Source organism: Microcebus murinus, chromosome 8 (assembly GCF_040939455.1).
Source record: "Microcebus murinus isolate Inina chromosome 8, M.murinus_Inina_mat1.0, whole genome shotgun sequence".
NCBI lineage: Eukaryota > Metazoa > Chordata > Mammalia > Primates > Cheirogaleidae > Microcebus > Microcebus murinus.
In genome coordinates, this window is record NC_134111.1 from 48,820,623 (window position 1) to 48,835,488 (window position 14,866).

Here is a 14,866-nt window from a genome sequence, read left to right on the forward strand (position 1 = left end):
ATTTTGTTGCCATTATGAATGTAATTTCTTAAGCTATATTTATTATAGAATGAATTGTTCAAATTTTCTTTTTTAACTTTAGGTTAGCCCTACTGCTTGGTCTCCTGAATCCATGGAAAAATACTTACAGGACTTCTGCTTACCTTTCCTCAGAATCACCAGCCTTCTTCAGCACCACCTTTTTGGGGAAGATTTACCTAGCTGCCAGGTATAATTTGGGGTAGAGGATAGGGAGCATCGTTTTTATAAGAAGCTATATTTTAAAAATATACTGGTATATACTAGCACTTATATCTTTTTATATAACTGTCATTTGGGTATATGTTAGTCTAACTTAAAGGAATAAATATTTAAAATATTTACAATTTTTTACTATACTATTTTTGTTATTTTTGTATTTGTTAGCATCCACCATTTTTTTGGCTCAGCGATCCTACTGCCTCAGCCTCCCGAGTAGCTGGGACTACAGGCATGCGCCACCATGCCCGGCTAATTTTTTGTATATATATTTTTAGTTGGTCAATTAATTTATTTCTATTTTTGGTAGAGACGGGGTCTCGCTCAGGCTGGTTTCGAACTCCTGACCTTGAGCAATCCGCCCGCCTCGGCCTCCCAAAGTGCTAGGATTACAGGCGTGAGCCACCGCGCCCGGCCTGCATCCACCATTTTTATGATAATATAGCTAGTGTTGCATATTTGACTAGTTTGGATTAGATCAGTGATAATATATGCCTAGTTCTTAAACAGGATTATAGTATTCAGTTTTACTGATATTTGTATCATTAAGATCATCTACTTTAAATATTCTTTGAAAAGATTTAGCCAGGTATGGTGGTGGAGTGTACCTGTAGTCCTAGCTACTCAGGAGGCTCAGGTGGGAAGATTGCTTGAGCCCAGGAGTGTGAGGCTGCAGTGAGCTGTGATTGTGCCACTGCCCTCCATCTTGGGTAACAGAATGAGTCCCTCTCTCTAAAAAAATAAAATAAATAAAATAAAATAAAAGTTACATTGGTCAGAAAACTTGCTTTTTGAAGATATGACAGCATTTATAGCAGCAAAATGTTCAGTTTGTAGCCAATAGTATTAAAACTTGGATGAATGAATTATTACTGGTTTAATCTATCTCATAAAACTGTAGGTCAACATAAGTAGGTAGGCAAAACAGTTACAGGCTAGGAAGCCAGAAGGTAAGTAAACCCAAACTGTGTTTATAGGATTATCACCCTAACATTATGTACCATTTGATTCCAGGGAATTTGAATGTGGAAATTAAGACATTTATAATATTTATCATCTTTGAATCCTGAAGTATTTTTATATACTAGCAATGAGCAATCTGACATTGAAATTAAGAAAATAATTCCATTTACATTAGGGGTGATGAAAATATTTTGAAATTAGAAAGTGGCAATGGTTGCACAATTTCATGAATATACTAAAAACATTGAATTGTACACTTTAAAAGGCCAACATTTATAGTATGTGAATTATATCTCAATGTTTTTTAAAAAGTATGTTTCAGGCTGGGCGCTGTGGCTCACGCCTGTAATCCTAGCTCTTGGGAGGCCGAGGCGGGCGGATTGCTCAAGGTCAGGAGTTCAAAACCAGCCTGAGCAAGAGCGAGACCCCGTCTCTACTATAAATAGAAAGAAATCAATTGGCCAACTGATATATATATATATAAAAAAATTAGCTGGGCATGGTGGCACATGCCTGTAGTCCCAGCTACCAGGGAGGCTGAGGCAGAAGGATTGCTCGAGCCCAGGAGTTTGAGGTTGCTGTGAGCTAGGCTGACGCCACGGCACTCACTCTAGCCTGGGCAACAAAGCGAGACTCTGTCTCAAAAAAAAAAAAAAAAAAAAAGTATGTTTCAAAGGATTAATACCCAAATTATATCAAAAACTCTTATAACTCAATAAAATAAAGCAAAACTAACACAAAAGTGGGCAAAAATTTGAATAGACACTTCTGAAAGGAATATATATGAATGGCCAAAAAATAGTTGAAAAAGGACTGAACATCATTGCTCATTGGAGAAGTACAAATTAATGTCACAAGTGATAATACCAAGTGTTGATGAGGATTTAGAATACCTAAATTCTCATTCATTACTGATAGGAATGCAAAAGAATATAAATTATTAGAAGAAATTTGGCAGTTTCTTTTTAAAAATTAAGTATATACTTAATATACAAGTCAGCAATTCTACTCCTAGGTATCTACCAAAAGAAATGAAAACATATATCCACATAAAGACTTTTAAATGAATATTCATAACAGCCTAATTCACAATAGCCAAAAAACTGGAAACAGCCATCAACAGGTGAATGCATGAACAAAATGTAATATATCCATACAGTAGAATACTACTCAGCAATTAAAAGGAATGGAATACTGATAAACACAATAACATGAATGAATCTCAAAATATTATCTTAAGTGAAACTAGGAACTAAAGACTACATACTATATGATTTCATTTATATAAAATTTTTTAAAAAGCCAAAACCATGATGGCAGAGAGCAGATGGGTGGTTGCTTGGGACCAGGAATAGGGGCTAGGATTGAGTGGTTAGGGGCATAGAAAATTTTGGGGGGTGATGGAATTGTTCTAAAATTTTGTTGTGGTGTTCCAGGGTACAGTGGTTAACACCTGTAATCCCAGTACTTTGAGAGGCTGAAGCAGGAGAATCACTTGAGCCCAGGAGTTCAAGGCTAGAGTGAACTAAGATCATGCACTGCACGTCAGCCTGGGCAACAGAACAAAACCCCGTCTCTAAAATAAATAGATAGATAGATAGATAGATAGATAGATAGATAGATAGATAGATAGATAGATAGATGTGGTGGTTGCATGACTGTGCATTTACCAAAATTCATCAAACTGCACTTAAAATGGGTAAATTTTATTGGTATGCAAATTATACCTCAATAAAGTTGTTTTAAAAAATGCCTTTATGTAGCTATATGAATAGAGGATTTGTAGCCTCATTTTAAGATTTAAAAATTAACGTCTTTTTCAACCTGCATATCCTTTTGCTATTTCATCTTTATTTCTTTTGTAGCATATTTCAGAATTTTGTACTTACTGTTCATAATTAGTTCAGTTTTGAAAACATTCATTGAATGTCTACTATGTGCCAAGCACTGGGAAGACAGGGTCTCTACTTTCAGGTAACTCACAGTCTTATAGTGAAGGCTAATTGATTTTTAAAGTTATTAATAGAAAACGTAAGCATAAGGACAGAAATTTACAAGGTATGGAAGGATTATTTTATCTGAATGGATCTGTGTGTTCTGAGGTCTCATTAAATGGAGTCATGGAAGGCTTCCCTGGGGAGCTGGAACTTGGAGGATAAATAGGAATTGATCCAGTAGACAAGGTAAAATAGACACACCAGCTTCCTATATGGTCTTTTGGCTAAATAAAGAAGGATTGGAGAATATATTTTTGTGTTTATAAGACTAACAAACTTTTTAAAAATCCAGCTTTCAAAATATGGGTCCTTGTACTGATACCTCTTGTTCTTTTATTAGCGAATAGAGCTTCAGATTGCCTGGCTCCTAGATCTCTCAAGTATTTTTAAAACTCCACTTGTTTCATAGTCATTCAAAGTCCAGGCAAATTATTTAGCACTGCCTCTTATGAATTCTATGTTTTTACTATTGTTCTTTATCCACACTGACAACCTATGTGTTTTTAACCAAAATTCGTTTTCTTTTTGCCCCAAAGTAACATTTGTTTTCACAGAGTAGCTAGGGTCTGTAGAATGTATTCATCAGATATATAATAACTCTATTTTAAGAATAAATATATAAAGAAACAGATTATATGACACTTAGAGTTAATTTCAAAGAGAAATATTTGGGGATATTTAGACATATAATAACAGCTAGGAACTTTCTCTTCTTTGTATCTCCTAATCCCTTTACTGTTTTCCAGTTGACTCAGTTAAGAAAGTTTTCTTGTTGTCCCAAAGTAATTGATGAGGATGACACTTAAAATATCTGTAATAGGAAATATTCTTGATGAAATATCTTGAGAATTTTCTGTTTCATGTCTAAAAGGAAGAAGAAGAATTTTCAGTTCTCGCCAGCTGCCTGGGACTTCTGCCAACGTTTTACCAAACAGAACATCCATTCATCAGTGCCTCTTGTCTGGATTGGCCAGTTCCAGCATTTGATATTATAACTCAGTGGTGTTTTGAGATAAAATCATTTACTGAAAGACATGCGGAACAAGGAAAGGTATGTAAAAAGAGTAGTACTCACTTGCTACAATGGTGATATGCTAATAGATAAGAGAATAATGAATTTTAAATTTCAGCTCATCTGTTCTTAGAAACATTTATTAAACTGATTAAATTGAAAAAGCGTTTCACTTATACAAATTGCATTTATGAGTATAAAGCAGAAATATTTTAGTTAACAAAGATAAGGTGTTGTAACTTTTAGGTTGTTTTGGGTCACAGATTTTTATTGAATACCTTAAATAATCGTAGCACTAGACTTGGAAGATATAAAGGAATCTTAAGGTGGATAAGGAATTGTATTCTTATTTGAGGGAGAACTGGCTCATATTAAAAAAAATGATTTGCACTAGCAGATCTAAAAGGTCATGTCTTTAACTTTAAAATTTGCTGGGCCTTTGCTGCCAGCTCAGCTGGTAAAAGGATTTGTGTTGGAGATGAGTGGATTGGAGAGTAGCATGGAGGAGGCAGTGGGTGGCTGTATATATGCCATGGGTGAGAGCTCAGACTTTCTTCTATATGAGAATTATAGCTTTTGAGAAATGGAATAGTACAATGAAAGTGGTATTTTAGAGCGATAATTCTGGTAGCTTTTTAATAGGTAAATTAAAGTAAGGAGAAAAGGAAGCCAGAGATTGTTTAGGTGGTAAAGAAAATCTGGACTCTTTTTCTGATAGTAAAACTTAGAAAGTAACTAGTACAAGAGATATTTGAGAAAAATATATAGGACTTGGTGACCAGATGTACATGACTTTAAGATCTTGAACCTGAATCATTAGGAGAATAGTGACTAGTATATATAGTTCTAATAGGAACATGCTCCCACTGAAACCATTGATAATGCCTGTAGAAGAAGATATGGACTCCTCACATGGCATTCAAGGATTGTCACCATCTTGCTTGCCTTTCCATCTTCATTGTATGCCACTGCCTTGCTCAGATCACAAAAGAATGTTTCATAAGTGTGTTACACATCTTCAAACTTCTGTGACATTGCTTATTTTTGCTGTTACTTTTATCTGACGCAAACTCCTTACCTTTCTCCTGTTGAATTAATCACTCTTTGAGGCTTTGCTAAGATAAATGTTTACCTCTTCCATGTAGATTTGTCAGATAGTCTGTCTTCGTTTACAGTCCTAATTCCCTCCTTCTATTGTGCCATAAGACTGTACTTTTGTCGCTAACATTTGCCATATTGATCACATTATTTCTTTAATATATCTGAATGGGGCTCCACAAAACAGAAATTATTTCTTATTTATCCATGAATACTTAGTTCCTAGAAAGTGCCTGATACAGACTAGTCACTTAATAAATATTTGTGGAACAAGTAAGTTGTGGGATGGTGTCATTGACAGAAATAGAACTGATAAAAAGGTATCCAAATTTCAGGGAAAATGAAAATTTTAATTTTGAATATCAAAAGGACAATTAAAAATTGGCATTTCAGAGGGAGGTGTCAGGCCAGACTTAATTTGTAAAACACTGAAGTGAATAATAAAGGCAAAATTAGCACAAATAATAAATTTGTCTGCTTTTGTTCTTTTCCATTTTTTGCTGAAATCCTTAAAAAGATGCTACCTCATTTTTACCATTATTTTAAAGGAAAGGAAAAGTCAAGAAGTTAATTGTACCTTACATATTATAAATAAAAATCTTTTTCCTGTTTAATAATTTCTTTATTCAAAGAGTATAGCAAAAATGTGACATTATATTTTGATGTCTGAAGTTATGAGGAATGACGTGGAGTAATAGATTTGTATAATTGTAGAACTAGAGCAGGGAGAAAAGTGATGAGCACACTCAAAATTTTTGTCTTCATATAAGCCGTGGTTAAAATCAAGCCTACATTTTAGATGAATGATTATTGGTATGGATGTTAATAGAAAATAAAAATTTATCATTTTATTTATTTATTTATGACATGGAGTTTCATTCTGTCACCTGGGCTAGAGTGCTGTGATGTCAGCTTAGCTCACAGCAACCTCAAACTCCTAGGCCCAAGTGATTCTCCTGCCTCAGCCTCCCAAGTAGCTGGGACTACAGGTGTGTGCCACCATGCCTGGCTAATTTTTCTATTTTTAGGAGAGATGGGGGTCTCACTCTTACTCAGGCTGGTGTCGAACTACTGACCTCAAGGGATCCTCCCACCTTGGCCTCCCAGAGTGCTAGGATTACAGGCAGGAGCTACCACGCCCAGCCTATCATTTTAAAATACTTAATCTTTTTGTAAAATTGAGTGATAATTATTTGTTTTAGAGTCATAGTAGTAGATATTTATTTATTTATTTTTGCTAATGCAGAATTATTATTTATTTAACTGTTTGACCTGCATCCCCACTCCTGTCCCTGCTCCACTCTGTTCTGTTCCTAACCTTGACCCTGACCCTAGGTCAACTAGATTCTCTTTCCCAGGAATTTTTAATTTGAATAGAGAGGCTTAGCAGGATGAGCAGTGATAGAAGCTGAATAGTCCAACAACATTACCCTTGAAAATAGCCTCAATTACTGCTTCTGAATTTTTCTGTCAGTTGAGATTCTTTGGTTGCAAACAATGAAATCCAGTTCTGGTAAGGTAGGAAAATTAAACAAAAGCAAACCACAACAGTAAACAAACAAACCAGGATTCATTGGAAGCATACGTGGTAACTTGCAGAATTGAAGAAGAGCTGGACTGCCATCCCTTGGGAAAAAGAGAAACCACAAAGTGGTTTTCTCTGAAGTGCTGCTGCGGATGACTCTGTCACAACCACTTTCCTTCCTTCCATGTGTGTGCTTAAGATTCACATTCCTAGGAGAGAGAATCTGGTTGGCCTAAATTGTGTAATATGTACATCCCTGTGGCAGGGTCTTTTGTTGGGGCAGCCCCATCAGACCTGTTTGGAGCGGGGAAAGAGGTTATTTTCCAAAAGAACTTGTAATGTTGTTAATACAAGAAGGCAGAAAGGGATGCTAGGCAGAGATTTTTTAAAAAAAGAAAACTGGTGGCCCCGTATCTTACCTGCATGGCACATATACATCTTACTTCTCATTCATATAGTTTCACTTCTTCTGCTGTTCAAAATGATGTAACCATCTTATTTAACCATAGATACATCTATGACTTTTCCAAATAAGCAATCTGAAGTCATACCTAGTCGTTACATGGTCAGGCCTCCCTGCATCCGGAAGCTCTGAGAGATACCTTTTGTTCCTCTGATTTGTTGTACTCACACCCAGATGATCTGGAAAATTTTAACTAGCACCTACTCACCCTGAATTTAATAGTAAGAGAAAGGAAAAGAAAATGAAAATATTGTAAAAATATGTGACACAGTAAGCAAGAAGATTTGCAAGTAGTTAAATAGCTACAGCTATTAACAGTCAAATGCATATATGACTTCCTTCTTTTACCTTCTTTGTCCCAGTACCTCAATGATTGGATTTGTTTGACCAAGGATGTGACCTTTTATTCAGAGAGAGCTAAGCTTCTGGTGATGGATCCTGTCTTGCTGCAATAGTCTTGTATTAAAATTTTGCTTATCAAGCTTGGTACATGGTATATGGAGGGGGTCATCTCTAAGTTCCAAAATACTGCTACCTATTATGCAGCAGTATTTTTATTCTTTTTGACTGTTGGGGTCACTCTGTCAAGACAATGCTATAAGCATCTTACTTTGTCCTCCTAGTGGTATAAGGAACCTAGAATGATGTCTTTTAGTTTCAGTTCAGTGGCACTATTATTATATCCCCTAATAGAGAATAGTACACAGCTTCCTTAGGTACTAAAACCACAGAAGAATCCAAGTAGCAGTGAAGCAGAAATTTAAAACTGAATTTTTAGGTGTAATCATGAGAGGTACCATAACCACTTTCTACCCCTTGGTACCCATATCTTTGCATTCCAGCTGGTTGCTGATTATAGCATATACCTCATTCTGTAGGTGTTTTCTTCCAGATGACATCCTCTAACAAATTTTATGGCACTGATAAAAAATTAGTGTAGTAGGTCATCATTTAAAAAAACATTAATTTTTCAAATGATTGAATATATGTTAAGATTAGTGAATTCCTTAGACAGCCACCTGTTGCTTTACCTCTCTGTCTCTTTTTTTTTTTTTTTTTTTTTGAGACAGAGTCTCGCTTTGTTGTCCAAGCTAGGGTGAGTGCCGTGGCATCAGCCTAGCTCACAGCAACCTCAAACTCCTTTGCTCAAGCAATCCTACTGCCTCAGCCTCCCGAATAGCTGGGACTACAGGCATGTGCCACCATGCCCAGCTAATTTTTTCTATTATATTAGTTGGCCAATTAATTTCTTTCTATTTATAGTAGAGACGGGATCTCGCTCTTGCTCAGGCTGGTATCGAACTCCTGACCTTGAGCAATCCACCCACCTCAGCCTCTCAGATTACAGGCTAGGATTATAGGCATGAGCCACCGCACCTGGCCTACCTCTCTCTTTATGAAGGAAATTCTTTGATCAGAGGCAGTGTGGTGTGGGCTACTGGATAATAATAGAACCAAATCTTATCCCTTTCCATTAATGGAAGGGTTCCAATGTAATCAACTCCTTACAGAATATGCCATCTTTGAAGTCCAGGGTTGAGGACTGAGTACTGGCAAATTGGGTATTGTAAGCCCATATATTGTTCTTATCCTTATGAACTCACTGATAAGCAGCAAGCTAACTACTTAGTTACTCCCTTGATTTAGATGGATTATGGCTGGCTGTAGGTAATGTGAAATAATCGCTGTATAAATTGCCTGTCATTTTTACAGTTTCTTAAGATAATAGATTTATATTACATTTTTTTCTATTTTAAGTGTGAATGGAGTCACATCTAGAAAAAATGCTATACCAGTATTTTTATGTAACTGCAAATAGTGAATAAAGTAGACACTGCAGGGAAATTTAACTAATTTGACATTGTTTCATACTTACAGCAAGAAATTTATGACAAGAATTATAGCCCTAGCATTTATGGATACAAAAGATCTTAACAACTTGAGGTGTAATAAATAGTCCATATTCTAGGAAGGAGATTATAAATTATGAAGTATTAAAATAGAAATAATGAGTTATAACCACCATCTTCTCTAAAGAAAAGGCTAATGTATTATTTATTTATCTGAGAAAGGCCAAAACTTGATTTTAAAAAATATATAACTTGTTGAAGCTTTTGCATTAGGCTTGTTTAAAGTCAGGTACACTTAGATTTTTCCTGCATGCTTAATGATAGTTCATATTTTTCTTTTAAAGTATTAACACATTTAAATGTTTTATGGTGCTTAATCTAAAAAATTACATCATATTATAATTCAAAACAACATTAAAATAGAGAATGGTAATTATTGAAGTACTATTTTGTAATAGTCATTTATAAAATGGAAATGAGAGGAGTATTGATAAAATAAGTCACATTCTTGGAGGCACATTTTCCTTTCTTAAAAAAAAAGTCTTTTTAAAAATAAGTATTTTGGCCGGGCGCTGTGGCTCACACCTGTAATCCTAGCTCTTGGGAGGCCGAGGCGGGCGGATTGCTCAAGGTCAGGAGTTCAAAACCAGCCTGAGCAAGAGTGAGACCCCGTCTCTACTATAAATAGAAAGAAATTAATTGGCCAACTGATATATATATAAAAAATTAGCCGGGCATGGTGGCGCATGCCTGTAGTCCCAGCTACCCGGGAGGCTGAGGCAGAAGGATCACTCGAGCCCAGGAGTTTGAGGTTGCTGTGAGCTAGGCTGATGCCACGGCACTCACTCTAGCCTGGGCAACAAAGCGAGACTCTGTCTCAAAAAAAAAAAAAAAAAAAAAAAAATAAGTATTTTATGTTAGTGACTTAAATACATAGGACTAATGAATATTTTTGGATAATGTTTTAGGCCTTGCTTATCCAAGAGTCAAGATGGAAATTACCCCACCTACTACAGTTGCCTGAGAATTATAACACCATTTTTCAGTACTACCACAGAAAAACCTGTAGTGTCTGTACCAAGGTTCCTAAAGATCCTGCTGTTTGCCTTGTTTGTGGTACTTTTGTATGCCTGAAAGGACTTTGCTGCAAGCAACAAAGTTACTGTGAATGCGTATTGGTAAGCAATAGTAAATAATGTAAAATTTATGAAAACTCAAGGCTCTTATTACATGGAAATGTAACATATATGGTGATACCAGCTCTTCAAATTTAACTACTCTTTAAGTTAAATATACAGTACTTTTAGGGATTGTATTTTGTTTTTGCTTTTGTTATTTTAATCCAGTAGAATGGTAAAAAAAAAGTCTCTTGAGGCCTTCAGTGAGTGAAATTTTCTTAAGTACAATTCCAGTTCTCCTTTCTCCTGTCTTTTCATGGTATATACTTTTTTTTTCTTAACTTGAACAATTCTTCTCTGGGATTTTATTCTACAGATAGATTCATTACCTAATATACACACTCAAAGCCTTATTTACAAAGGTACTTACTGCAGGATTGCTTGTCGTAGTATTAGAAACAATATAGTCCAGGGCATTGCACAAATTCTGTGTCTGCCATTCACATAGAATACAATGTGGAGGGCTCCCTGAATTTGTGCAACTGATAATTACTGAACTACAGTGTGTCCAATGTAATATAATACAGCATTTAAAAAGCAGGATGTGAGTCTTTATGGACTGATAATGACTGCTAAGATACATACATATATATATATATTTTTTTAATTTCAAAATATTACAGGGGTATAAATGTTTTTGTTACATATATCAATTTTGTTATGTTTGAGTCAGGGTTATAGGTATGCCCATCACCCAGATAGTGTTCATTGTACCCATTAGGTAGGTTTTGGCCCATCCTCTCCTCCCCCCTCTCCCCTGCTTGATTTCCACTGAGTTTTACTTCCATGGTATATACTTTTAAATGTGCTGTGATGAAACAACAGTCATCATTGTATGCTGTTGGCAGTGCTAGTCTCTGAATTAGGTTGTCTCTTAATTGCTTTTCTAGATAATCTTTACCCCAATTCCTCCCAATCTATTAATAATAAAGTGTTGGGAATAGGGTTATAAATTTACCTTACATGTAATCTTATTAGAAATTTAAAGAAGGAATTTAATGAAGACATTTTTGATATTGTTATCAATAGGCTCCTTTAATTATGAAGTTCCTTAATATACTTTTTACTTTTTAGCATTCTCAGAACTGTGGTGCTGGAACAGGGATTTTCCTTTTGATCAATGCATCAGTAATTATCATCATTCGAGGTCACCGCTTCTGCCTCTGGGGTTCCGTATATTTGGATGCTCATGGAGAGGAAGACCGGGATCTTAGGTTAGATGTGCACGCATATATCCAGGTGTTTTATTGAAGTTTGGTTAGTAAAAACCAATGTCATTCCTGGCTTTGTAATTATAATTTTTTAATATTAAGAAGTTTTCTGCCAGTCATTAATTTAGACCTATTTCTGAGTTTTTGAGATATTCTCCATATCAACATGCTGAGAAAACATGAAATAAACCAAATTATTGGATGAGATTTTTGCCACAAAGAATCTATTAAAAAAAGAAATGCAAGTGGGATCTTCATTGTATTATATTACTTTTAATACTTTTTTTTTCTTTTTATTCTAGGCGAGGCAAACCTCTCTACATTTGTAAGGAAAGATACAAAGTTCTGGAACAACAGTGGATTTCTCATACTTTTGATCACATCAATAAAAGATGGGGTCCACATTACAATGGGCTGTGATTCACCACCTCAGCATTGCATTATATCATCATTTTCATTAAGAATTTATTTTATCAACAATAAGCTTTAACTTAATTTGGGGGATTAACACTTTTACTGAGGGAAAAAAGAGAACATACATGATGAAGCCTTTCCAAAATTAGGTGCTTGGTAATCACGTTAATGGTATAATAATTTTTTTTTTAATTATTTGGAGAACTTAACAAATAACAAGTTAAATTATTCTTTAGTCGTCATTTTTTTTAAGTGCACAATTAACAAGAAGCACAACTTGTTCACAAAATCATTCAGAAGTGATTCTCCCCAAAATGCATATCAGCTATTCATTGATACTTAGAGTGGGTGTGATTTATTTGAAATTTTGCTGCCTTTTTCTGTCTGTGTGTTTTAATTTGCATCTGCTAAGCATAATGCATCTTTTTCCTCTTCCATTCTTGTGTTGATTTGAGAATTTTGCTGTATGTAATTAGAACAAAATGTAAAACATGATTTATGTGAAATATTGTATAGTAAAAGTTGGTCTAATAGTAGAACTGTAAAATTTTTCTTATTGTGAGGAATCTGTTAAAAGTTTAAAGCTTTGCTGAAAACTTAATTCATTCTCAGGAATTTCATAAATATTCTCCCCAGGTAAATAATTGAAATAGCTGTAAAATAAGTAGATAGCTGCTGTTAATATAATACAGTACATTTTGAGGGGCTTATGTATGGTTGGTGGGGAGTCATAAAAATCAAAATTTGCCATTTCAGTTGGATGAATTACTAAGGTAGTAACAAATAGATTTTGCTATAAAATCAAAAGGTTTAAGAACATACACATGCAGATTTTTTTCTTTGCATGCCCACCTTTTATTACCAACCAAGTTTTTTTGTTTTTGTTTTTTATGATTGGATTGGAAATGCTCAGACTTCCCTACAAATTAACCATAAGTTTTGTAACTTTACTGTCAGCTCAAGAGGTTCAGCTATACTGTGTTTGTGCAGTGTAATCACTTCTATTTTTGCTTGATTTCCTAAAAGAAAAAAAAAAGGCTCAGTGGTGACCCTCATGAATGAACCATGTAGTCTTCTAGAAACTGTTCTCAGTATGCAATTTATGTTTGTAGAGTTTTAAATCAGTAAGAATTGGAATGATTGAGCTAAATCCCACTCTATAAGTAGGGAAGGAAGATTATAGAAAAGCATGTTATATATTGCTACCAAGATTTTTTTCCCAAATGATTCAGTAATTTGATGATTATTTCATATATAGTACTATCAAGCAATTCCTGGTTCTTTGGACTTCCGTGGCTTGTTATATAACATTACATTTTTACATGTAAAAATAAACTTTAAAAAAGCTAATGAAAAAATACAAAAATAACATCAAATCTGTGTTCTAAAAAAGTTTTTGTAATGACATATTACAGAATATGAAAATGGACATTAAATGATGGCCTTGCATTAAAATAGGGAAAGCAGAGCAGTACATATTCAAATATGTTCAAAAAGTCAAAAAATTACCTATAGCTCTACAACAAAATACATGGAAATAGCTTGCTATTTTTATATACATTTCCAAAATATTAAGATAATTTTCTGTAAGACTAGAATGATTCTGTTTGACTAAATAGCTGTCCTTTCCAACACATTGCTACTTTTTTAAATACTGTATCATAAGTTCAGCCTGTCATATTTTTTGCATCAATCATTATGAATACCAGACCATTTGTAAGTGTGGTTGAAGAGCAAAATGCTAATTTACATCTCTAGTAAATATTGTTACAGGATTCATGAACTTGAATAATTCTGTAGTTTGAAACTCTGATGCTATATATACACATGGTATAATGTATTCAGACTTTGATTACTACTTATTTAAAATGGAATGTTTTATGGTTGTGCATATGGATGTGAAGTGAAAATATTAGCCTTAACTTTAAAATTTGGGTATTTGATAGTGTTTATTTTGATATTGGTGAATTAGTCACCAGTAAATTTTTAAAAAGCACTTGGTTGAAAATTGTACTTGAATACATACATGCATGCTGCTAAACTAGAACTTTAATTTTTTCCCCATAACTTTTATAAGTCCCATTTATAAGCCCACTTTTAAAAATAACAGGTCCAAGTTAGAGTGATGTGTGTATATTATTCAAACAAAATGTACTGGTGTGATATCTTGTATGAATGATCATTTAAATACAGTACATTACTGTAGAAGCTAAATCAATCTTTATAATTAAGCAGAAATTACAAAACTAGGAATAATCAACATTGTAAGATATGTTAATAAAAACCTACTGTCATTTGGTTTGTGAAAGGTCCTTAAAATGTTTAATGCTTGCATTTTTTTTTTCAAGGATATTAACATGCGTGAGCATGGCTGAAAAGATCAAAGTGTAACATAACTAGTAGTTGCTTTAAAGTAGAATAGATCTAAAGGATTTTCTTTGTCTTTTATCTTTTAGTTGCAAAGATAGTTCCTGTTTTTTCTGTCCTTGTCTGGCAAAGCTGTTGCTAAATGTGTGTTTTTTGGTAGAGGGAAAAGGAAATGGTTGTGTAGATTTGAGAAACACTGCTATGGTCTCTGCTCTTTCCTGAAAGTTCCCAGCTAGACTGCAGAAATTGAAAGTGCTTTATGATAATGTTTATTTTGAGTTGTCTGTGGTCTTGTTTGAATTGACAGTCCTCATCTCTACCCCTCTACCCCTCCGTCCTGTAGCTCACCAGCCATTTATCATCTAGCAGTGCATTTCCATTCTCAGACCTTTTCTTCTGTTTTATTTATTTATTTATTTATTTGAGACAGAGTCTCACTTTGTTGCCCAGGCTAGAGTGAGTGCCGTGGCGTCAGCCTAGCTCACAGCAACCTCAGACTCCTGGGCTCAAGTGATCCTCCTGCCTCAGCCTCCCGAGTAGCTGGGACTACA

General features: G+C 34.6%; 1 protein-coding gene across 4 annotated transcripts in view; it reads left to right on the forward strand.

Moving 5' to 3' along the window:
• The window catches only part of UBR3 (ubiquitin protein ligase E3 component n-recognin 3), a 192,554-nt gene extending 178,307 nt beyond the window's left edge, over window positions 1–14,247 (forward strand). For all 4 annotated transcript variants that reach the window (XM_020288393.2, XM_020288395.2, XM_020288397.2 and 1 more), the window contains 5 exons: window positions 83–208; window positions 4,069–4,248; window positions 10,114–10,323; window positions 11,398–11,537; window positions 11,837–14,247. In XM_020288393.2, the coding sequence (XP_020143982.1) occupies window positions 83–208; window positions 4,069–4,248; window positions 10,114–10,323; window positions 11,398–11,537; window positions 11,837–11,954 (774 nt within the window). In that variant the 3' untranslated portion in view covers window positions 11,955–14,247. The remainder of the gene's footprint in view (window positions 1–82; window positions 209–4,068; window positions 4,249–10,113; window positions 10,324–11,397; window positions 11,538–11,836) is intronic.
• The last annotated feature ends 619 nt before the right edge of the window (window positions 14,248–14,866 follow it).